The following is a 25,153-nucleotide window of genomic DNA, read 5'->3' on the forward strand; positions in this document are numbered from 1 at the left end:
TCCCCGAAGATGTGTTGAAACAAGATTTGGTTATACCCTTAATAGGTTTTGATGATAACAATGTATTTAAAGAATAATAAGGTTCACTAATATTTTGTTTAAGTGTGCATAATCACAAGCATAAAGTTAATCCTGGTTGTTAGCATATGTGAAGAAGGAATGTTTGCCTTATTCTGATTTGATCAAAATCTGATGTGGTTCATCAACATCTGAAGGCATCAGACTCTGAAGGTTCAGACTCTAGTTTCAAGACTCAGCTTCTGATGACAACTTAGAATCTTAAAGGGTGAAGGGCATCCGTTTTGTACACTGTACCAAAAGCAGTATTGTCTTATCAAAGCCCTATATTTCTAGATAAAGTCAACTACAGTTTGGTTTTGCAAGGCTCAAGAAATAGAGATGTGACATCTTCAGTATGTTCTACCTTTTGGTATATAACTATTACTTTGAAAGATGCTAAGAGTAATGTTATTATTTAATGGACAAAGATTCAGACTAGATGCTAGTCTCCAATGTCTCTCTTGGCATACTTATTCACTATGTTTGCTTGCTATGTTCAAACCCTCCAACAAATGTTTCTCAGTTTCTATAAAAGGAAGCTGAAGACTCAAAGGAAGGTTACAACATCACAATTCATTTGAAAGATCTTAAGTATAACTCTGAGTTGTTATTTCTTGTAACTGTTATTGCCTAAAGATCTTAAGATTTCCTATCTTAGATTATCTTATAAATCTTAGAAAGGTTGAAAACCTTAGTGATTGTTGCACAACTGTTATAATTATGATTGTGTATCAAAGTATAATAGTTATCTTTTCTACTAAACTTTTGTTTAAAGTAGAGGAAGTCTCTTGCCTGCGTGCTTGAGCAAGGAAGACTCTTGTCTGAGGACTTGAGCAAAAGTATCTTTCTAGGTTGATTGAGCATTGAAGTCTCTTGTAAGTGTGCTTGGTAAATTTGTAACTTGTTTGTTTATAGTGAAAAGCTTTTGTTGAGGCAAGGGGACTGGACTACTCTCAATTGAGGAGAGGAACCAGGTTTCAGTATAGTCAATTCCTTCTTGTTGAGGCACTGGTGCACATATTTCAGTATAGTCAATTCTTTCTTATTGACCATAACCTTGTGCAACCATCCTGACTCTGTTTCTTACCATTTCTCTTCCTTATTTAGCTTGTTTCTGAAAACCCACTCAGTTTCAATGATGTGTTTCCCTTTGGGTCTTGGAACTAGATCCCACACATCATTTCTTGTGAACTGATTCATTTCTGCCTGCATAGCTAATATCCATTTCAAGTCTATTATAGCTTCATCAATGGATGTTGGTTCTGAGATAGACACCAGACCCATAAGCATCTTTTCATCTTGTCTGAATGATGATATGTTTCTGATAGTTTTTGTCTTATCACGCATAATTAGATCTTCAAAATGATACAATCTTTTCTTGTACTTCTTCAGAGGTTCTGGTGTATTAGCAAGTTCTGGCTATGACTGGTCAGTTTCATGTTGAGCATTTCCAGAGTCTTTAACCTCAGAGTCCTTGCCTTCAGAGTTTGAATAGATGATTTCTAGATCTGCGAAATTTTCAATTTGCTTTGACTTTTCAGAGTCAAGCTTATCATCAAACTTAACATAAATTAATTCCTCAACAATATGGGTTTTAGTGTTATACACTCTGTAGCTTTTTGAGGGTTTAAATTATCCTAACATGATACACTTTTGACATTTAAAATTAAAATTATTCAAATCATCTTTCGTATTAAGAATAAAACAGATACAGCCAAATGGATGAAAATAAGAATTGTTGGGATTTATATTCTTCCACAAAGAAGTTTATTAAAAATAGGTCTTATAGAGATCTTGTTCTGAATGTAACATGCAATATTCATTGCTTCTTCTAAGAGGTGCTTTGCAATATTTGTCTCATTGATCATGGTTTTGGCCATTTCTTGTAAGGTACGATGTTTCCTCTCTACAACTCCATTCCGTTGAGGAGTTCTAGGACATAAGAAATCATGAGAGATGACATTGTCATCAAAAAGTTTTTCAAATTTTTTATTTTTAAATTCACCACCATGATCACTTCAAACTCTAACAATTGTTAAGACTTTTCATTCTTCACTTGTGAACAGAAGGTAGTAAACACAGAATGTGACTCATCCTTGTGTCTTAAGAACTTTACCCATGTCTATCTGTTGTTGTCGTCTACAATGACTAATCCATACTTCTTGTCCATTATTGAACTTGTTTTAATTGACCCGAACAAATCAATGTGCAAGAGTTCCAAATGCCTAGAGGTGGAAACAACATTCTTAGATTTAAAAGAAGTTTTAGAAAACTTATCTTTCTAACATGCCTCACAAAGAGCATCTGAAGTAAACTTTAGATTTGGAAGGCCTTTGACTGAATCAAGCTTGTTGGGATTAGAGATTCTTATCGCGCTCACATGGACAAACTGTTTATGCCATGTCCAAATTATTCTTTGTTCACTGACATAAGAAATTTTGTTTTTCTAAATCAGAGAGTTTGGTTTTATGCCATGTCCAAATTATTCTTTGTATTTTTTTTGCTTGAAGCAAAAGTGTATGATTACATCTCTATTTATAGTACTCTAAGAAGAACTCTAGACACACTAATTCTAGAGAGTTCTCAACTCTAGACATTCAAAGTGTATTCTAGAAAATATTACAATCATAAGAAATATCTAGACACTCCAAATACTACACGATTTTTCTAGAAATATTACCCAAAATAAACTAAGCCCTAAATAAAATAATAAAATTAGGCCCAAATCAAATTTAATATTTCAACATAAACATGATTAAGTCTTGGACATATCCATCTATCTGGGGAGAGAAATGCAGTTATTAAATAAGGGAGGGAAATGAAATTAATTTAGGCTATTCTATTAGGAAAGGGAGTGTAACTTATTTTAATTGTTTTCATTATAACCTCCAAGCTGTCAATCTATAGGTTGCCATCAAAAGGGAAATAAAGTGTGAATCACTTTGCATGACATAGTGATAAACCGCCTCTTCAGTTCTGTTTTATAGCTCATTTTCCTTATGTTTAACGGTTTGATTTATAAATCTATTTTTAAGTTTTATTCTATAACTTGTTTTCTTCATATTTTTACTAAAGAAATTTGTATTATAAGAAGTGTTTTGTTTTATAATAACATTCAATTTTCTTAGTAGTATGTGACACATGGAGAAGCTTAGAGGAATTTCAAGAAATGAGGGTTTCTTTCACATTATAAACATGATATTGATCTATAGTTTTCAAATTTCTTTATCACCCATATATGTGATACATATTTTGTACCATGATTTACACTAGTGTTGTTAGATATTTGGTATATAGGTATTGCGCATCGAAATTCTGGCTATTTGATGTGAAAGTTGATTCTGCATTTTGACACATCTATGGTTAAACTAATTGCACTTTTTATGATATATCGATATTGCGCTGATATACCGGTATTATTTTACCATTAATATATAAATATTTTTTGTTATTTTATAAGAAAAAATTATTATATAAAATAAAATCATTAATATAATATAAAATCATTAATATATATATATATATATATATATATATATATATATATATATATATATATATATATATATATATATATATATATATATATATATATATATATATATATATATATATATATATTCTAACTAATAGAAGTACTACTAGTTATCGATATATCACTGCAAAATAATAAGTTAAAAGGTTGAATTATTTAACTTTGAATTTTATTTATTTTTTATTTATATTTTTAGTTTTTATACCATTGTTGTGTTAAGCATATAAGACTACAAGACGACTTTTATTAGCCAAAAGCATTACGAAATGATGACTTGTGTCAGTGCTTTTAACAAAAAGTGTTGCCTAATAATGACTTACACCAGCGTTTTTGTTAGAAAATGCTGCCTAAAGTGAACTTACACCAACGCTTTTATTTAAAAGATGTTGTCTAATGATACCTTATGCAAGCCTTCAGCCAACGCTTTTCTCAAAAAACGCAGCCTTAAGTTGACATATGACTACGATTTTCTCAAAAAGCGCTTCCTAATGGTACAATATGCCAGCGCTTTAACTAGAAGTTGCTATCTAAATAGAACTTACACCAGCACTTTTAACTGAAAGTGCTGCTTAAAAAGCACTTGAGCCAGCGTTTTTTCATAAAAAAATAAGTGTTGTCTATACCTACAGCAACGCCAGAATAGGCAGTGCCTTAAAGCGTTGTCTAACATAAAAATAAGCGTTATCTAAAGTCTTCTTTGGTGTAGTGATAGTGTACAAATGAAGATGATGATATTGATGATCAATTACTTGATAGAAATGTTTTACGTGGTGCAAGCACGAAAGACATTTGTTCAACCGCCCCCACCGATAGAGAGATCCAAAATAGGTTATTGGCTCCCACTGAAGAATCATATTTCAACATGTTATATTACGTTATACGCAAAGAAGATGTTGTAATACCCCGTATTTCCTTAAATACCTAAATTCTTATTAATTGAGATCAATTGAGTTCTTATGTGCTCTAAAAGTTGCCGATTAGGATAAATAAAGTAAATAGTGAGTTCAGGTTGACTTAATTAATATTAATTGGGACTGACCTTTTATTAATTGAGACATTTTAATAACACTAATAATGGGTCAAGAGCTCTGGCAGAACAAATATTACAAGTATGGTGCCACTTGAGATATTTGTTACTACATGTAACCACTTTCTTACCACAGATTCTCTTGGCCACATGCAACTAGTCTTTGAATCATTCACCACCACATGTTACTACCTCATGTTACCTACCACATACCAATTGTCTTCTCTTGGTATCAGAAAGAATAGAAAGAAAGAAAGCGCTCAAGAGAAGAAGAGAAAACAAGGTTAGTGAAGAAGAAGAAGAACTTGGAGGAATCAAAAGCTTGGAACCTACACCATCATCTTCATCCTCAACTCATCTTCAACAACTTCTCCTCTTCAATTTCTTGAGGTGGGTTCTAGTTAGAAACCTTAGATTTCTAGAAGATTAGGATTGTAGAATCATAGATAAATCATGAACAATCCATGCTATGTGATGAATATTTCTCTTGATGTTGTTGTTTTTATGAACATGTCTTTGATATGTTCTTCATGATTGTTGTGATTACATGATTTGTTGTGGTTGTGGTTATGACCTTGAAATCCTTGTGATTATGAGCTTGGAATCCTTGATTTATATGTGTATAAGAACGTGTAGTATGATGGGTTTTGTTGGAAGAAGAAGTGGTGTTTTGTTAGAAATGGAATAACATAGGATATGGTGTTCTGTGAATTGGAAATGTGAAAATGTGAGTGGACTAATCGATTGGTCCCTGCAACCAATCGATTGCACAACCCTTTTATTCTGCAGAAAATGTGATTTTTACAGGACCAATCGATTGACAGTGTATTACAATTGATTGCATAAACTTTATGTATATGAACAATGGAAAAATTTTAGTGAGCCAATCGATTGACACTCAGGATCAATCGATTGATCCTCAACAAACTTTGAAAAACAGAAATGTGAGAGGAACCAATCGATTAGGCCTCCCCAACCAATCGATTGACTTATGTTAAAAACTTCAAAATCCATTTCTTAAGTGGTTCTAAATGCATTCTTCCAGCCATTAATCATTTGTGATGCTATGCTTATGTTGAATACATGTTAATGGTGAAAATTACATGATGAATCTAGTAAGTTAATCTAGGATTGGTATTAGGCCATAAGCTAGGTTTATAACTTAGATAACATTGAATGAAGGTACTCATTTGTATGACGCTTATGTGGAGGTCGTGGACGAATTGTTGCCTTGATTGAGAATGAGACGCATTGTATGGAACATGCCAGTTTATTGTTTGTGTATTGTGGTGAATGAAGTCGCATGTGATTGATGGATTTTGTTATGGTTCGTGGAACCGATGATTTTTGGAACCGATCATGTATTCAGAATGTGTGTTTTTCTGTGATGGTGCACATCTCTATTTGGTATGCTTAAATGAGTAAGCATTGGGATGTGAGACCGATGATTCGAGCCTCAATTGGGTTTGATCCCAACCACGGCGGACGTGGGGGAAAGGTGGACACCTAAGTTGGTTAGAAGCCCATACGATGAAAGAGACCCTAAGTGGGTTTGAGACCCATACGGGTGACGGTCGCTTGAACTGGGGATTAAGCCTCATAGAGGACCCAATATCCACCGTGAAAGTCGAATCATACGAGCATGCATGAACCGGGCATGGATTAGACATAAGTTCGTTCGGGAGTTGATGTGTCATGATCTGAATAATGATCGTGGTTGAGTTTTGAGAACTCAGGTGCATGTTTCCGTACATTACGAGTTAGTTTTCCCATCGCTCAAGTCTTCGTTCCCTTGTTGACTTGAGTTGATTATGAGTTGAATATTGATTAGAAAACCCTGTAGAGCCGAGTGGGCCCATAAGATAGAGAACCCACTGAGATTATTATCTCACCCGATGTTGTTGATTATTTTTCAGGTGGTTCTGAGCAGGTGAAGGGTAAGGGCAAAATAGAGTGATGTTTTGCTTACCTGTCGACTGGATGGCTATTCCGCTGTGTAGATATTTTTGGGATCATTGTTTAATGATCTAGCTCCTAGTAGTTTTATTTTGGGCACTTTTGTGTACATTTTGTGTCATGTTATGTTTCTTTTGGGCATGTATGTATATGTATATTGTGCTGCTAGACGCTTATGTATTTCAGTACCAGTTTTACACTATGTATAATATGTATTCTAGATATATATTAGCCCTATTACTCAATAAGTGAGTCATTTTAAAATTATGGTTTCTCTATTATAGTTAGTTTTCATGTTTTACCAAATACTAATTATATATACTTATATTGTTCATTTAGATAACATTATCAATTGATCATCATATCTCTTCAGACGGATATGATAATTACATTGTGTTCGTTACACTATGAATTTGGTCATATGACATTTAGTAATATTTTCTTTGACTTTGTAATTATCTTAGCGTGTAATATTTTTAAATCACTTTCATTATAGGTTGAACAACTCTAGAAAAAAAGCTCGCATTTTGTGAGCCCAAGGTAAGTTTGTAACCTTCACTTATATATATATATATATATATATATATTCATGAAATATGTGATTATATTTTCATGAAATATTTAAACTTCACTACGCCAAAAACTGGAATAGACAGCGCACCTTAGAGGACGCTTTATTACAAAAGCGCACTCTAAAGTGAAGCGAAAAAATAAGGAGCGAACAACTGGAATAGACAACGCACTTTAGAGGGCGCTTTTGTAATAAAGCGCCCTCTAAGGTGAAGCGAAAAAATAAGGAGGAGATAGAGGGACAACAATACAGGGCGCTTTTTAGAAAGCGCCCTCTAAGGTTACCCTTAGAGGGCGCTTTTAAAAAAGCGCTCTATAAGTCCATGTGCATTTCCAGTTTATAAAGCGCTTTTGGAAAGCCTTAGAGAGCGCTTTCATAAGCGCCCTCTTAGGCCCCCTTTAGAGGGCGCTTTTTTTCCACAAGCGCCCTCTAAGGTCCCATTTAGTAAACATTAAAATTATAACATACTGCGCGTTTTGTTATTTCACTCTCTGTTATTTTCGTTCTTTTTCACGTTAGGGTTCTCACTGCTACGATTTTCGCTACTTCTAAGGCGTTCTCCTTCCACCTCTGTTAGATCTACGACGTTTCCTCCTTCTATTAATTCGTTGTTAGCTGTTCGATTTTGACACCATAGGTATTTTTATAATCTTCATATTACTTGGTTTCTCTTCTAACGTTCGCTATTGTTCATTTTTGGTTTCATTTTTCTTGGTTCATACATTTATTGAGTATTCTGATGAATTCCGGAAGTCAAAGGGTCTCATCTTGGTTACTTCGGATGTATCTGCACGTGAAGTTGATTATCCAGATGTTACTCTTGTTGTACAGGTATATTTGGATCTCCTTCCTTGTTTCACTTGTGACTATATTACCAGCATGCTCGTGTCCATATGAATTTCTGTCCTGTTTAACGCATACTCGTAAGGACACTCAATACATACATTTGCTAAAAGTGCAAGCCTTTTTGATTATGATTTGCCAAATTATTTAACGCTTTTATTGATTTCAAATTGTCATGTTTCTTCCATTTCTACAATGAACAGGTTGGTCTACCGGCTGATAGAGAACAATATATACATCGACTAGGTAGAACGGGGCGAAGAGGAAAAGAAGGTCAGGGCATACTGCTACTAGCTCCTTGGGAAGAGTTCTTTTTAGCTACTGCAAAAGATTTACCTATTGGGAAAGCTCCGGTCCCTTCAGTTGATCCTGACACTAAGAAAAAGGTATACTTGGATATACAAGGGAGACAATTATGGATTTTCTTCTAATACTTTAGCTAGTTTTTAGACAAACAAACCAATATGTGGAGCAACGATTAGCTACGAGTTTGGCAGGATCGCGGTGTGTCACCATGATTTTGGCAAAAGCTAAATTTTAAAGCTTTAGCAAAATTACAATGCCACCTCGAGTTCATTAAACTCACTGTGATTCCAACGATGCACTTACATTTTAAATTGTTAACAGGTGGAAAGGGCTCTATCCAATGTGGAGATGAAAAATAAAGAAGCAGCATATCAGGCATGGCTTGGTTACTACAACTCTAACAAGAAAGTGGGGAAAGATAAGTATAGGTTAGTGGAGCTTGCAAATGAGTTCAGTCGATGCATGGGGCTTGATAGCCCTCCAGCTATTCCTAAGCTTGTCCTTGGCAAGATGGGTCTTAAAAATATCCCTGGTTTACGTTCCAAATAGGTTTCCATTCAATTTCTGATAACAGTCTTGTGAAAGAGAGAAATGTTCTTGAATTGAAATGCCCCCACTTATAGTTTGATTTTAAGACTTGAAACTTCTAAATTTCAACTATCATAGTAATTTTTTCTGTATATTTTGTACTTCTAGATGAATTATCATTTAACAAGTATCACTGATGCAAACTGTCTAAAATAGATATTCAATCATTAGTTTATGATTTAAAACATATACCTCGAATTGTTTTATATTTTGTGTGTTGAAAAATGATAAGAATATATTTTGATGTTTTTGCTTTGGTCATTCCCATTGTTATTTTATAATATTTTGTGTGTTGAAAAATGATAAGAATATACAGTTTTAGGTGTACTGCTTCAATATACAGGTTGTCTAAAATAAATAAATAAATATAGCGCTTTTTAAAAAAAAAATTTAAATAACCACCCACTTTAGATGGCGCTTTCCAAAATAAGTGCCCTCTAAACCCTTTAAATTTCCACTTTAGAGGGCGCTTTCCAGTAAAAGCGCCCTCTAAACCCTTAAAAGTTTCCACTTTAGAGAGCTCTTTCCAGTAAAAGCGCCCTCTAAACCCTTAAAAGTTTCCAATTTAGAGGGCACTTTCTTTAAAAAGCGCCCTCTAAAGTGGCCCTTAAAGGGCTTAAAGAGCCACTTTAGAGAGCGCTTTCACCAGGAAAAAAGCATTGTCTTTACCTATGTCAGCGCCAGATTAGACGGCGCTTTAAAGCGCTGTTATAGGCCAAAAAAAGCGCCCTCTTTTCCCTTATTTGGCGTAGTGCTTGTAGACTAAGAAACAAGTTGAGGGATCCGAGTGTGGGTACTATGTAATGAAACACATGTTTAACATCGTCCCTGCCGACATTATTGATTTGTGGGATCAAATATATATATATATATATATAATGTCATGAAATATTTTCAATAACATATTAATTTTCTATTATAATTCAAATCACGATATATATATATATATATATATATATATATATATATAATTCACCAAAAATAGGGAAAAATAATTCACCAAAATTTTCATACCATTACAACATGTTCATACAAAACCTATTGATTCACAAATCAAGTTACCACTCATCTGCGATACACGCCGAGGTACCTTCACGTCCAAGTATCACCATCAAAATCATGTTACCCTAAGTTATCTTTCTAACATTTTAACCTAATCAAGATCATAGGTTAAAGCACACACATTTCATGGATTTTAAACATCCATAATTTATATTCATAACTAAATAATATTCATAAAAAATAAAAACTGAATTGATATAACAATTTAAAAAGGAAGAGAGTCATATATAATATATTTGATATTTTCAAAGTGGTTTCAAAACTTGATACAATGTGTAACTATTCTATTTTTGGTTAACAATAAAAAATAATCCTAACATAATTCTAATTCCTAAGAACATTGAGTTAGGGATGAAATTGGTGTAAACTTAAACTGAGAAGCAGAAGTATAAGTGAAGGTGGCAAATTGAAATCCATAAAATGCTGCTCCTTGGATGAGAAGACCATCTTGGCTAAAGATTGTTGGATCAACAGGTGTGCTTGACTTAAATCCTTTGGTATTGAACTTCACTTCTGTTTGAGTGCAAATACAGTTGTTGGTCACAGTAACATTCCACATTGAGCCTGATGTTTTGGTTTGTTTAACCTCAATGTTACTCAAATTACAACATTCTCCATAAACTGCAATATCAACCATAAATTAAATATCAAACTAATCAAAATAATAAATCAAATAATTAGCTACTTTAAAAAATAAAATAAAAACTATAACCCAAAGAGATTATTCATGCTACAAAATATGAAAGATATGATACCTTTGTAAACTAGGGCAAGGAAGAGAGTGATGGAGAGAATGTTGCATATAGAGGCCATTTGAGATATGAGAGTAAAAGTGTAAATTATTTTTGTGTGAGAAAAGAGTGACCATTGTCACACTATTTATAGTATCAAATGGAAAAATAAATTAAATGCAATTACTAATTTTGTATTTGCTATGAAAAATAAACTTTCTATTATGAAAAAACTTTCCATTATGAAAAAACTTTCTATAATAACATAAATAAGGAATATAAAAAATTTCCATTATGAAAAAACTTTCTATTTAAAATTTTAATTATATTACAATAAATTAGAATTTCCAAAACAAACTAGTATGAATATCCCATCTTAAAAAATAATATTATTATTTAAGCTATGGGTATATATCCATTAATTCCTTTTAAATCTGTTAGTTCAAAATAATTAACAATCAATAATAGTTATAATAGTTATAATAGTTATGTGATGAATATACTTTTCTCTATTCGTATTTAATTACTTATTATTTTAAGCCATTGAATTAAAAAAAATTAATGGAGAAGATTTGGAATAACAATGAGTGACTTACTCTTGGATTAAAAATATATTTTCTTATATATATAAATAATTTTTTGCGATTAAATAAATAATAATAACATAAATAAGGAATATAAAAATATTTCCATTATGAAAAAACTTTCTATTTAAAATGTTAATTATATTACACTAAATTAGAATTTCCAAAACAAACTATTATGAGTATCCATCTTAAAAAATAAAATTATTATTTAAGCTATGGGTATATATCCATTAATTCCTTTTAATCGGTTGGTTCAAAATAATTAACAATAACTAGTTATGTGATGAATATACTTTTCTCTATTCGTATTTAATTATTTATTATTTTAAGCCATTGAATTAAAAAAACTAATGGAGAAGATTAGGAATAATAATGAGTGACTTACTCTTGGAGTAAGAATATATATATATATATATATATATATATATATATATATATATATATATATATATATATATATATATATATATATATATATATATATATATATATATATATATAAAATAAATAATAATAACATAAATAAGTAATATAAAATAAATTCCATTATGAAAAAACTTTCTATTTAAAACTTTAATTATATTACAATAGATTAGGATTTCCAAAATAAATTATTATGAATATCCCTTCTCAAAAAATAATATTATTATTTAACCTACGGGTAAAATGAAGATATCATGATTATCATCTATCAGATTAATTGTGAATTTTTAATAAATCTTTTTCTGTTTGGCCTAGGGGTGGAAATTTGGGTGTTTATAGTGTGTTTCTCCTTCAGTTTCATGTTCAAATTTTGCTTAGATGCAAATTAATTTTTGTGTTGGACCAATTTCATATATAATATATAGATGTGAAACAATATTAATCAAAAGATGTGTTGTGCGATGACACATATTTTATTTTTCTTAATTTAATTTAATATTAAAACTCACAACTATTTAATCAGTTTTAAAAAAATAATAAAAGAAATTAAATGTTTTGCGCGATTAATTTAAAGAAGATAATTTTGCAGAGGGTCATAAGTTTAGACTAAAAATTTCGGAGAGTACACTAATATCTTCAAACAACTCACCTATATTAAGTCTCATGCTTAGGGCTACTGGTCTGAATTAGTACAACTAAGAAGATCGTGAGACCAGATTAAGGTGGGCAGTGACCTTTCTGAAAAAAATCTTAAGTCTAAAGCCTCTATAAGTACCTCTTTTCATATCCTAACTTATACAAATCACACCTTACACACACTTATACCTAAGCACACCCTCACATACAAAGCCTTTTACCTCATGTGAATAGATCCTCTAAACCACCACAAAATAACATCATACAATGTTTCTCGCTGTTGTGGGAAATCCCTAACCATCATACAATATAATATATTTACTATGACCTTTGAGTGTCCATGCCCTTGCAGAGGTAACATGTACATCTCTACTTTTTAACCAGTACAGTGACGCCTATCGTGGGGCCCCGGTAAAACTAACATGAGCCACACATCTTTCACATTTACTTCTTTCATATTTTCTTCGAAGATGTGTTGAAACAAGATTTGTTTATATCCTTAATAGGTTTTGATGATAACAATGTATTTAAAGAATAATAGGGTTTGCTAATATTTTGTGTAAGTATGCAGGATCACAAACATAGAATTAATTTTGATTGGTAGCATATGCGAAGAAGGAATATTTGCCTTATTCTGATTTGATCAGAATCTGAAGTGGTTCATCAACATCTGAAGGCATCAGGCTCTGAAGGTTCAGACTCTAGTTTCAAGACTCAACTTCTGATGACAGCTTAGAATCTGAAAGGTTGAAGGGCATATGTTTCGTATACTGTACCAAAAGCAGTATTGTCTTATAAAAGGCCTAAATTTCTAGGTAAAGTCAACTAGGTTTTAGTTTTGCAAGGTTCAAGAAATAGAGATGTGGCATCTTCAATCTGTTCTACCTTTTGGTAGATACCTAGTACTTTGAAATATGCTAAGAGTAATGCTATTATTTAGTGGACAAAGATTCAAACCAGATGCTAGTCTCCAACGTCTCTCTTGGCATATTTATTCACTAAGTTTGCTCGCTATCTTCAAACCATCCAACGACTATTTCTCAGTCTCTATAAAAGGAAGCTGAAGACTCAAAGGGAGGTTACAACATGACAATGCATTTGAAAGATCTTAAGCATAACTTTGAGCTGTTATTTCTTGTAATTGTTATTGCCTAAAGATCTTAAGATTTCATATCTTAGATTATCTTATAAATCTTAGAAAGGTTGAAAATTGTTGCGATTGTTACACAACTGTTATACTTCTGATTTTGTATCATAGCATAGTAGTTATCTTTTCTACTAAAATTTTGTTTAAAGTGGAGGAAGTATCTTTTTTGCGTGTTGAGCAAGGAAGACTTTTGTTTGACTATATCCTTTCTATAGCGGTGTATTCGTCACTTTATGATTTATTGACTAAACCAAAAGCAAAGTATACAAAGAAATCGAGTCGCCACCGCACTTTTATTTATCCAAAGGAATGGCTAAAAAGCGAACAAAAGCCTAAGAAGTTTTACACATAGAAAACCAATGAAAAGATCAGAGATCTAGGTAAGGGGTAAATTACGCAATGGGAAGGTGTTAGGCACCCAAAACATCCTAGGTACTCCTAGGGAGCCCTTTTCACGCTTGTTAAATGAAATGTTATTTGTTTATGAAATATTTATTGTGCAAACATGAATGAAGGGATGAGAAAAGAATATACAAGTTATTATTTTTGTGTTTGGATGGATAACCATTGCCTACGTACCTTTACAGGATCAAAACCTCGTAGTTCGGCTAAAAGATTTCCAAAATATGAGTGGGTTCATTTTAAAACAAAAGCCCTAAGGTCTTTCGTTATCCACGGGAGAAAACTCAACCTTATACAAACAATAAGTCCACCATGTGAGAAAAGCTTCAACTTGCTAGTGAGGGGTTAACCCTATAATAGGCAAGGAAGTCTTACAATTCAATCACTAAGGACAAAAAGGTGAGATTAACATCAACCAACTAGGATAAATCAAACCTATGGCTAATGTATGAAAACTTAACAAGAATGGACAAAGCCATAAAATAATTGAATGAGTTGGATTAACCAATTAGGATTTATTCACAAAAAGTGTCAGAGTATGATTAGAATTCAATTCAAAGAAGTATTATGAAAATGAAGTTTGAAAATCAAAGGCTTAAGGCCTAGGTTTCTAATTTGAAAAAAGGGATGAAAATTTTTGCACAATATTTTTCAAGTTTGGGGTTAGCATGCAAATGGAGGTTTAGAACAAAAGGTGGGGTCAAGGAGTGTAAAACTTCTTAGATGTTCACCTCTTGAGACCATATGTAGATGATTCAAGTGATTCCTTTGAAATAGGCAATAAGCAAATAACAGATGAACAAAGCAGATGGATACCGGATGCCACTCAATGGACTTACACCAATCTCACAAAGCAAAACCAAACATGGATATCAGATGCCAATCACTGGACTTATACCAATCTCCTAAAACAAACATGGATACCGGATGCCAATCACTGGACTTATACCAATCTCCTAAAACAAAACAAAATATGGATACCGGATGCCAATCACTGGACTTATACCAATCTCCTGAAGCCAAACAAAAAGTGGATACCGGATGCCAATCACTGGACTTATACCAATCTCAAAGGGATGATCATGGGAAACAACTGCCAATAAATGGACTTACAATTGACTCCTCACATACAACAGGCAAAACAAATGCAAAAAGCAAGAGGAAACAAGTTGCCAATAAATGGTCTTACACTCGCCTCCAAGGAAATAGGATGCCAATAAATGGTCTTAGTCCAACTCCTTCCAGATCATAGGAACAATGGCCAATAAATGGACTTACAATTAATTCCTCAATGGACAAACAAAGTGTCACAAAGATATGAACAATGATCATGCAATGATGTATAATTAATGGTGATAAATGCACAAAGGCACAGATAAGCAGATATGCACAGATGAATCAAGTAAGCAATCAAGCAAGTCAATTAGCACACACTATATACAAGCAATTAGGCTCAAGCAAGGTTAGGCTTTACAGCCAACTGGAATGGGGTAATTTGATCTCTTAACCATAACATTGAGAGTTAGGGTGAAGCAGATGAAATGGAGACGAGGGGTGTGCCTCATAGCTCTTATCCCTGGCCTGGGAGAGCTTTAAGCAATAGAATGTGTGGGGGTTCAGAAAATTGGAACTCTTCTCCACAAGTGATTGACTCTATAAGATCTTGGGTTAGTATTCACAATGCATCAACACATTGTGTGAGCAAAGTGAATGACACACTGAATAGCAGGAGATGGATTACACATCTCTTTTATCTACCAATTGCCTCATAAGAGGACTTTTCCTGCTTGGCACAAAGATAAACAAACACAAGCATTTCCTCTTAAGGAGGACTTCAGACAGGTGCCTGCCCACATAACAGGGCAGGTCTTCCAGACTACATGAAGATTAGAGGTTATACCTAAGTGGTTAAGCAACCAAGCAAAGCAAAGTTCAAAATGAACTTAAAGCAACTTATGTACCTGTGGAAACATCAAACAAATCAGTACAAAGTTCAGACAATCAGACAAACAGTCAATAAGCAACAAACAATCCCAATGTACAAGAGGTGTAAGCCAAAATTCAAACTCAAATGAGTTAACATCAACCTACAAAACACACAAAGGTTAGTAATCAAAGGCAAACATCAATGCTCAAGTGATGGAGCATCAACAACTATGGAACTTGAATGATCAACCTGAAATCAAAGCTCAAAGATGAGTCACAAACCACTAGGTCAAAGCCTAGGGTCAAAGATGGAGAAAAAATTCAAAACAGAAGCTTAAAATTAACATGAATCAACTTCAAACACATCTTGAAACAATCCAAAAGGTCTCACATCAATATCATATACCAAAAGCATTTCATGATCAATTGAAGTTCAAGGCAATTTTAAAGCTCAAATATGATCAACCAGAATGAAAAATCTCAATTAAATCATAAATGATTCAAATATATCCAACAAAATTCATGCTCAATCACAACATCCATATCATGCATCATACAAAAAATCAGGACAATTGGAGATCATTTGGCATGTCAAACACATCACATAAGTTGAACAAGCAAAGGTGTGACACAAATTGTCTCACCAACTTAGCACATCCATAACACAGAAATGACAAGTGATAAAAATACCAAATCAACACCAAAATGTCAAGCAAAGTGTCTAGTTTTATCATGCAAATTTTCAGAATCATTGGATCAAAGACCAGCATTTCACAACATGATAACCATGGCAAGGTCAAAATAAGATACATGTCCAAACATTCTAGCACAAAAAATTATCCAGCCAAGCACAACTTTGAAATTAATGATCAAAAAATAATAGACAGAATAAGGATCATAATGCAAAAAATTGGGATGAAATTGATGCATTTTTCTATTTTTTATGATTTTTGTAAGATGATGAAAAATTAAAAAATATATATGTGAAGCAAGCATATGGCAAAGGAGAAAAATGAATGAAGCAATTGAAATATGGGTTGCACGGAGGATCGAACTAGGTGCAATTTTAAACATGCAAGGCGCGCTGAATGAAACTCTGCGTTTCATTAATGACGTGGAGGTCAAAGCGCATGGTCAAACGCACGGGCCAATCAGAAGCTAGCATGGCAAAACGCACGAACCAATCAAAAGCTAGCCCTAAGAAAACACATGCAAACACAAGAAAAGCGCTCTCTATGGATCGAAACCGTTGCCAAAAGCTGAGAATCATCTTCTTCAACGCGCATGCATGAACAGTAACAATTCCTCAAGAACACCAAGAACAAATGTTCCAGAAATTGAAATTAAACACATCATTGTGTAGGTCTTTCAACATAGATCAAAGATATATGCATAGCTAAGCTTGAATCAAAGCAACAAGATCAAAACGAAGCAATCATCATTCATGCATGGAACTTTAAATCGACCTAACTCACTCAATTTCACACCAAAATTCATGGTTCAAAGCTCAGGATAACCAGCATAAAGAGATCTACAATAACATCATGATAATTTTGAGAAATGAGAGAATCGATTCATAATCTCTTGAAGAGCAGATCTGGAATTAGCTTGATTCAAGGCTTGTAATGGCTTCAATGTTCCTCTAGGATGCTTGTATAAGTGATTGGAGAAGAAAATGGAGCTTAATTGTGCACGAATCCACCAAAATCTTGATTCACCATTGTTGCTTCAAGCTTCAAGAATGCTTCAATGTGGCTCTGTTTGCTTCAATTCCACGTGTGAATCTTCTCAATAATACTTCAGGAGCAAGAATCAAGCAAGAGAAAGTGCTTGAATGTGAAGAAATTTGAAGAAAATTTTGAGAGAAAATTTTGTGAATTTGAGATCTAGATCTGAAATTACGAAAGCTAATCTGAAAAACAGTTAGGGTTTTGGTTTATATATGTCATGCTAATCACTCTTTAATCATGTTTAAGCCAATGCTAATGGTAATTAACAAGAATGAGGTGTAAGTGCAAATTTGCTTTTTCACTCTATGCATGAAGTGCATGCATGAACAGTGCACGAAATCTGATTTAATTTCACTTAAAATTCAATTTTGGAGCTAATGGCAATGGTAGAATGTTTAAACAATGCACCAAATTTGAATTTTAAGTTTTCCCTCTAAAAATCCAATGAATTACCAAATGACCATATGAATATAATTTGTGCAATGCAATGCATGGTTTGGAAACTAGAGGTCAAAATAAGAACAATGCAAAAAGAGCCATCCAATTTGGAGTTTTGGTTGAGAAGTTATGCCCATTTGAAGTTCCATGCATACTTTGCCAAGTTTTGATCATATCTCCTTAACCACACATGAGAAATTGATGATCTTGGACTTTTTGGAAATGGGAGAGAAAGATCTATAACTTTCATGTTCAATAAAATTTCATTTGAAGCTTTATTGATGATGTAATTTGAAGTTGAAGTTAGGCTAAAACCTTTCCATTTTTGGCAAGTTCAAATTATAGGTCACTTTCTATTTTTGGAAAGTTTTGACTGGACCTCAAATTCTTCAATGTTGATGTTTGAAATGTCAAATGAGACTTGTTTGAACATGAATGAAGTATTTCTAATCACTTTCCACCTCCAAATCCACAGTTGACTTTGTAGTTGACCTTTCTAGGTCTTCAGATGACCTGGCCATGTTCAGATGAAATTCAAGCCTCTACCACTTGGGATTTTGCTTCAAAATGACATCATAGCTCATATGAACTCTTGATAATGATTGTGGGGTCCAAAATCTCAAGAATGACCACCATCTATTGCTCAATGACTGCCTTTGACTTGTGATTGCTTCATCTGCAAGGCAAAGGTTAGATGACATATTTTTGTACTTTTGGTTAGTGATAAAAAGAAAAGCAATGATATACAAATGCAACACAATGCTTGGTGATCAAGATTCACTCTCAAAAGAATAAACCACCCCTAGGGAAGGAGCAAGGTGCACAATGATCCTTGAGGCAATGCAATGTTATGGTATGATGCCATGAGGGATCTTAGGGACAAAATTGGGGTCTTACAGATGCCCCTATTTAAGGTCATTCTATCCGGAGAAGTGAAGTTTAGAAATCTTCAGCTCGACGCAGTAGAATGGGCTTAAATAACAGTAATGAGACAAATTTTGGTCCCTAAGAGACCTCATGATGCAAATGTATATATGCAAAAGAAACAACCTCTGTGGGGAATATGGTCCACAAAAGAAGAAAAGACGATCCATCGGAGTGATACACTCACCAGGAACAGAGACTCTAACAAGACTCTTATGGGGATAAGAAAAAGAAAATGAATGCGTGAGCAGGACACGACTCTGAATTAGGAAAAACAAGAATAGACACTGCGCGAACAAAACACGACTGGACTGGAGACCTCACTGGGGAGTGAAGGACTCAAAATGGGGAAAAGAAAATTCCAAAGGAAGACACATCCATTGGAAAGACTCAAGCTGACTCAAAACTATCCACAAAGGATACTTCGGATGAAAATCCGGACTCGGACCGGGAAAAGATTCACAAAGAACCTCCCTGCCGGGGAAAATGCATATATTGGGGAAAACACCAATACAGCAAGAGGGTAAAAATCACAACAGGAAACTCCACTGGAGAATGTCTAACAAAGAGACTCTCCTGGGGAAACAACAACGGATGAGGTGTTACCGGTATAAGGGTAACAAACTCAGGAAGAATGAATATCTACGACCGGTATAAGGGTGAGAGATATCAATCAACCAAACATCTGAGAAAGACCTGAAAAAGGTACATCAACTCAGGAAAATCTGACTCCACAGGGGACCAAGGTCATAATAGGGAGCAGAAAAGAAGGAACACCAGAGATACCGGTTACTTGGTATATAATAGGTGACCGACCAAAGCGTGAATTGGTATATATGCCAAAACACTCATCATCCGAAAGGAGGGCTTGGAAAAGCAAATCGACTTACAGGATGGACATTCGACTCCACAACGGGAATACGAATCTTACTCAGCTGGGAAAAACAAACCCAAAGAGTGCATGAGATATAATATCCATTACCGTCAGAACGTGGATAGTATACTCGCATGAGATATATTATCTATTACCGTCAGAACGTAGATAATATACTTGCACGGAAGGAAACACCAGAGATACCGGTTACTGGGTATATAATAGGTGACCTACCGAAAAAGGAGACAATCGTTACCAACAACAACAGGGTAAACGAAAGACAACTCACAGGGGATAAATTGCAAGCATCCGGCAATTACCCAAGAAACAAAGAATATTCGATTCCGTAAAGGAAAAACGAATCTTACTCGACTGGGGAAACACAACAGGCTTCGACTGAAGAGTGCATGAGATATATTATCCATTACCGTCAGAACATGGATAACATACTCGCATGGAAGATTATCCACAACCGGTTACTGGGTTAATAAAGGATAAATCAACCGAAAAGAAAGGCATCGGGATACCAAAACTAGGTATATAAAGATGACCGATCGAAGGGAGCAACAACATTACCAACAAAAGGGTAAATGAAAGATGACCCGCTAGGGGATAAATTGATAAACATCAATGATCCGGGGAACAAATCACTGGCAAACAGTGAAAGGACCCACTGAGGATAAAATTGCTAGCATCCGACAATTATCCAGAAGACTTGCTGGGGATGCATTGCTAGAAAACGGAAATTACCCAGAAGCAATGAGGGAATATCAACATCGAATATCGAATGAAGATAACCACCAAGAGTAACCATCATCGGTTAGGATGAACAACAAGGTTAACTCTGCAAAGGGGAGAAATTAGGGTTTACAACTACCGAATACGGGGTAGAAGACCAAAAACTCTGGCTGAGGATAAAATTGCTAGCATACGGCAATTATCCACAAGAAAGCATAGACTCCGCTAGGGATATAATCAACAACATAGGATTTACAACTACCGAATACGGGGTAGAAGACCACAAAATCCACCATCAACCAGAACGAACCACAAAGGTTACCTCTGCTAGGGGAAAAGAGATAGGACTTACAACTACCGAATACTGGGTAGTAGCTATCAACTCCGCGTGGGGAATGAAAGAATCACAACTCCGCACGGGGAACAAAAATAGGGTTTACGACTACCGAAAACTGGGTAGACAACCATCGACTCTTGCTGAGGAATAAAAGGTATATAACCACAAATTCCGCCAAGAGGAAAAAGAAATATAGGACTTACAACTACCGGTATAAGGGTAGAGGCCCAAGAGATTCCGCTGGGGATAAAAAGAATTATTGCCGGTTACTGGGTAGTTCATTCATTTATTCCACAGGGAAGTACAAGAAACAATTGACGAATAGCCAATTCGAGATCGAACCGAAAAGGCAGACTGAATCAAGACTCGTCCTATGAGGATATAACTCAATAGGAAGATCCATCCCAATATATGTGTTGGGAGGAAACGGAAGAAACCATCATCCACGAGGATACATCTCAGTGGGGAACTGCAGAAGGAAAGACAAACACTTTCTGCTTATGGGGCTGACTCTATATGGAGAGATTAGACACCCGACATCTGCTTGGGAAGATCTACTGGAGAGATCTATATCACCATAGCAGGGAACAACAAACAAAAGATATATGGCAAAAAATGCAACATGAATATCTGAATGTTCAATGGGTATGCATGAATATGTGTAATTTATGTTTGATGAATGCTGACAAAACAGACATATCTAACACAAACAGGCCCAGGAATCAAACGCCCGGTACTACACTTCCAGAGGAACAAACCAAGAAATCCAACTGGAGAGCCAATCTGCTGGAGATCCACATGCTAACAAGCAAAGATCTGCGGGGAGCAAAAGAGAAGAGATGTCAGGGAAATCACAAAATCTCTGAGTGATGGATCAACAATCAACCCAACTGGGGCACAGAAAGTCACAACAGGCAAGAAACCGCCACAAAGACAAATCTGTTAGGGAAAAGGAGAAATCCCGAGGTTTCTGCAGGGAATCCTCAGTATCAACTGGGAAATAAGAGTTCACTGCACCAGCAAGAACCTGCTGAAGAGAACAAAACACACAAGTAGAATCTAGCCGCACAAGCAACTCTACTGGGAACACTGTCGGCCACTCCATTGGGGATAAACCCACTGAGGCAAAATAGATCACATAAGTAGATTCTGCATCAAGCCACTCTACTAAGGATCAAAGGTATCAGGAAATCAACCCCAAACCAACTCTGCTGAGGAAACCAACCCTGGCGGGGACTCTGGAGGGGAATCACATAGATACAATCCACCATACCACAAATCTACTGGCGGCTTACTGGGGATGAGGAGGAGACTGGGGATTAACCACCAAATACCGAACCTCCCAAAAGGAAAACCAACAACTGCTGAGGAGGAAATACTCACTGCTCTGCTGAAGGAATAATAGGTGAACACCTCAACTCTGATGGAGAGATATAGCATAAATGCAGTATATCATATCAACAACTCTACCAGCGACTGTGCTGAGGAAACAAATAAAGTACCGGGATGTCAACCCAAATCACTGAATCTTCCAAAGGAAAACATCCATGCTGAGGAGAGAATACTGTTGGAGAGGACTGTGAAGTCTCTAACAACACTCTGCTTGGGGAACCACCCCAACAAAAGCTCTGCTTGGGGAACAACCCCAACAACAAATCTGGAGAAAAAGGATACAACCATGCCAGGAATATGAACAAATGTCTTACCTGTTGGAAATCATGCCACCCTTGGGAGAGCACTGAGAAATTCTTAAGTATCCTTTCATCATTGTGAATGTTCACTTTGTTTAAAACAACAATTTGAAAAAATTTATTTGCTTAAAACAATGACATTTTATCAATTAAAACATGCAAAACATTCGTTGAATTGAAACAAATAAGAGTGCAAATAATTGGATAAAAGCTCAAATTTATTGATGGAATGGTAGCCTGCAAATGGCAAGACTCCATAGATCTGTACAAATTTGAAATCAGTGATATATATTGGAAGAGGGCTACATTGAACATAATGATCCTTTCTCTACCAATTTGAATCTCGATGTATTCGAAGCTTCGGTTGACGATGAATCGAGAATCTCTGACGAAAAGCCAGCTGGTGAACAGAAAGTCTTGTCAGGATGCAGTTACTTGCCAAATCCCTAATTTTTGCCTAGATTTCCCCAGGGTGAGGTATTCAATCTAGCGGGATGTAAATATTTTTTTTTCAAGTCTCTAACTTTTGCCTGGATCGCCCTTGCGGGTTCTCCACCGAGACGCTCATTTTTGCCTAAGCCGCCCTTTCGGGTTTTCAACTTAGCGAGCTATTCTGTTTTTATATACCTTTTTTTTTAGGCAAAGTATTTCTTGACTGCATCTGAATTCACAGGACGAGTGAAATCCTCCCCATCCATTGTTGTAAGCATCAAAGCACCTCCTGAAAAGGCTCTCTTAACAACATATGGACCCTCATAGTTTGGAGTCCACTTGCCCCTGGAATCGGGCGCGAAAGACAAGACTTTCTTGAGCACGAGGTCACCTTCTCGGAACACACGAGGCTTGACCTTCTTATCGAATGCTTTCTTCATTCTCTGATGATATAACTGACCATGACACATGGCAGTTAATCGCTTCTCTTCAATCAAATTCAACTGGTCGTAACGACTCTGAATCCATTCAGCATCAGTTAACTTGGCTTCCATCAAGACTCGTATTGATGGGATCTCCACCTCTACTGGGAGAACAACTTCCATGCCGTAAACAAGAGAGAAAGGGGTTGCCCCTGTTGAAGTGCGTACAGATGTACGATAACCATGCAAAGCAAATGGCAGCATCTCATGCCAATCTTTGTACGTGACTGTCATCTTCTGGATAATCTTCTTGATATTCTTATTAGCAGCTTCAACAGCCCCATTCATCTTAGGTCTGTAAGGAGAGGAATTATGGTGTGCAATCTTAAACTCAGCGCACAACTCATCCATCATCTTATTATTCAGATTAGATCCATTATCAGTAATGATCTTATCTGGCACACCATAACGGCAAATCAGCTGGTTCTTGATGAACTTCACGACCACCTGCCTGGTCACATTCGCATATGACGCGGCCTCAACCCATTTGGTGAAGTAGTCAATTGCTACGAGAATAAACCTGTGTCCGTTGGACGCTTTCGGCTCAATCATGCCAATCATGTCAATTCCCCACATGGAGAAAGGCCATGGTGATGAAATCACATTCAGAAGTGTCAGAGGAATATGAATCTTATCCGCGTAAATCTGACACTTGTGGCATTTCTTCACATACTTGCAGCAATCAGACTCCATTGTCAGCCAATAGTAGCCTGCTCTCAACATCTTTCTAGCCATGGCATGTCCATTGGAATGAGTACCAAATGAACCCTCATGGACCTCAGTCATCAACAGGTTTGCTTCGTGTCTACCCACGCATCTGAGCAAAACCATGTCAAAATTCCTCTTATAAAGCACTTCACCACTGAGGTAGAAACTGCTTGACAACCTTCTCAAAGTTTTCCTATCTTTCACAGATGCCTCAGGCGGGTAGACCTGGTTCTGGAGGAAATTCTTGATATCAAAGTACCAAGGCTTGTCATCTTTCACTTCTTCAACTGCAAATATGTGAGCTGGTCTATCCAAGCGCATCACAGCAATATTGGGAACTTCATTCCAATACTTGACCACAATCATTGAAGCGAGCGTAGCAAGAGAATCTGCCATCCGATTATCCTCTCGAGGAATATGATGAAAGTCAACTTCTGTAAAGAATGTTGAAATCCTCCTCGCAGAATCTCTATACGGGATGAGACCTGGCTGATTCGTCTCCCATTCACCCTTGATCTGATTAACAACTAGGGCCGAATCACCATACACATCAAGATGTTTGATTCTCAAATCAATACATTCTTCCAATCCCATAATACAAGCTTCGTACTCAGCCATATTATTCGTGCATTTGAAAGTTAGCCTTGCTGTAAACGGAATATGTGTACCCTGAGGAGTAATGATTATTGCCCCAATTCCATTTCCATACTGATTCACAGCGCCATCAAACAACATCGTCCATCTGGAACCAGGTTCCAGACCTTCATCAAGTGTAGGCTCATCACAATCTTTCATTTTCAAATACAGAATCTCCTCGTCTGGGAAGTCGTACTGAACAGACTGACGATCTTCAATTGGCTGGTGCGCTAAATGGTCAGCCAAGATACTCCCTTTGATAGCTTTCTGAGCTCGATACTCGATATCATACTCAGACAACAACATCTGCCAACGGGCAATCCTCCCGGTTAAAGCAAGCTTCTCGAAGATATACTTGATTGG

At 35.5% G+C, this 25,153-nt stretch overlaps 1 protein-coding gene and 1 long non-coding RNA gene across 2 annotated transcripts; one reads left to right on the forward strand and one right to left on the reverse strand.

Moving 5' to 3' along the window:
• The first annotated feature begins 8,274 nt into the window (after positions 1–8,274).
• LOC127128718 (uncharacterized) lies at positions 8,275–9,013 on the forward strand. Its single transcript, XR_007806007.1, has 2 exons — positions 8,275–8,378; positions 8,620–9,013. It is a non-coding gene; the product is annotated as an uncharacterized LOC127128718 (long non-coding RNA).
• A 1,162-nt stretch (positions 9,014–10,175) lies between these two features.
• LOC127128719 (uncharacterized) lies at positions 10,176–10,793 on the reverse strand. The gene is made up of 2 exons (XM_051058094.1): positions 10,704–10,793; positions 10,176–10,569 (listed from the first exon to the last, which is right to left on the reverse strand). Exons 1-2 carry the CDS (start codon positions 10,759–10,761, stop codon positions 10,280–10,282), a joined length of 348 nt encoding a protein of 115 aa, XP_050914051.1. The 5' UTR covers positions 10,762–10,793; the 3' UTR covers positions 10,176–10,279.
• Between the last annotated feature and the right edge of the window lie 14,360 nt (positions 10,794–25,153).

The sequence above is a fragment of the Lathyrus oleraceus genome, chromosome 3 (assembly GCF_024323335.1).
Source record: "Lathyrus oleraceus cultivar Zhongwan6 chromosome 3, CAAS_Psat_ZW6_1.0, whole genome shotgun sequence".
NCBI classification, from domain to species: domain Eukaryota; kingdom Viridiplantae; phylum Streptophyta; class Magnoliopsida; order Fabales; family Fabaceae; genus Lathyrus; species Lathyrus oleraceus.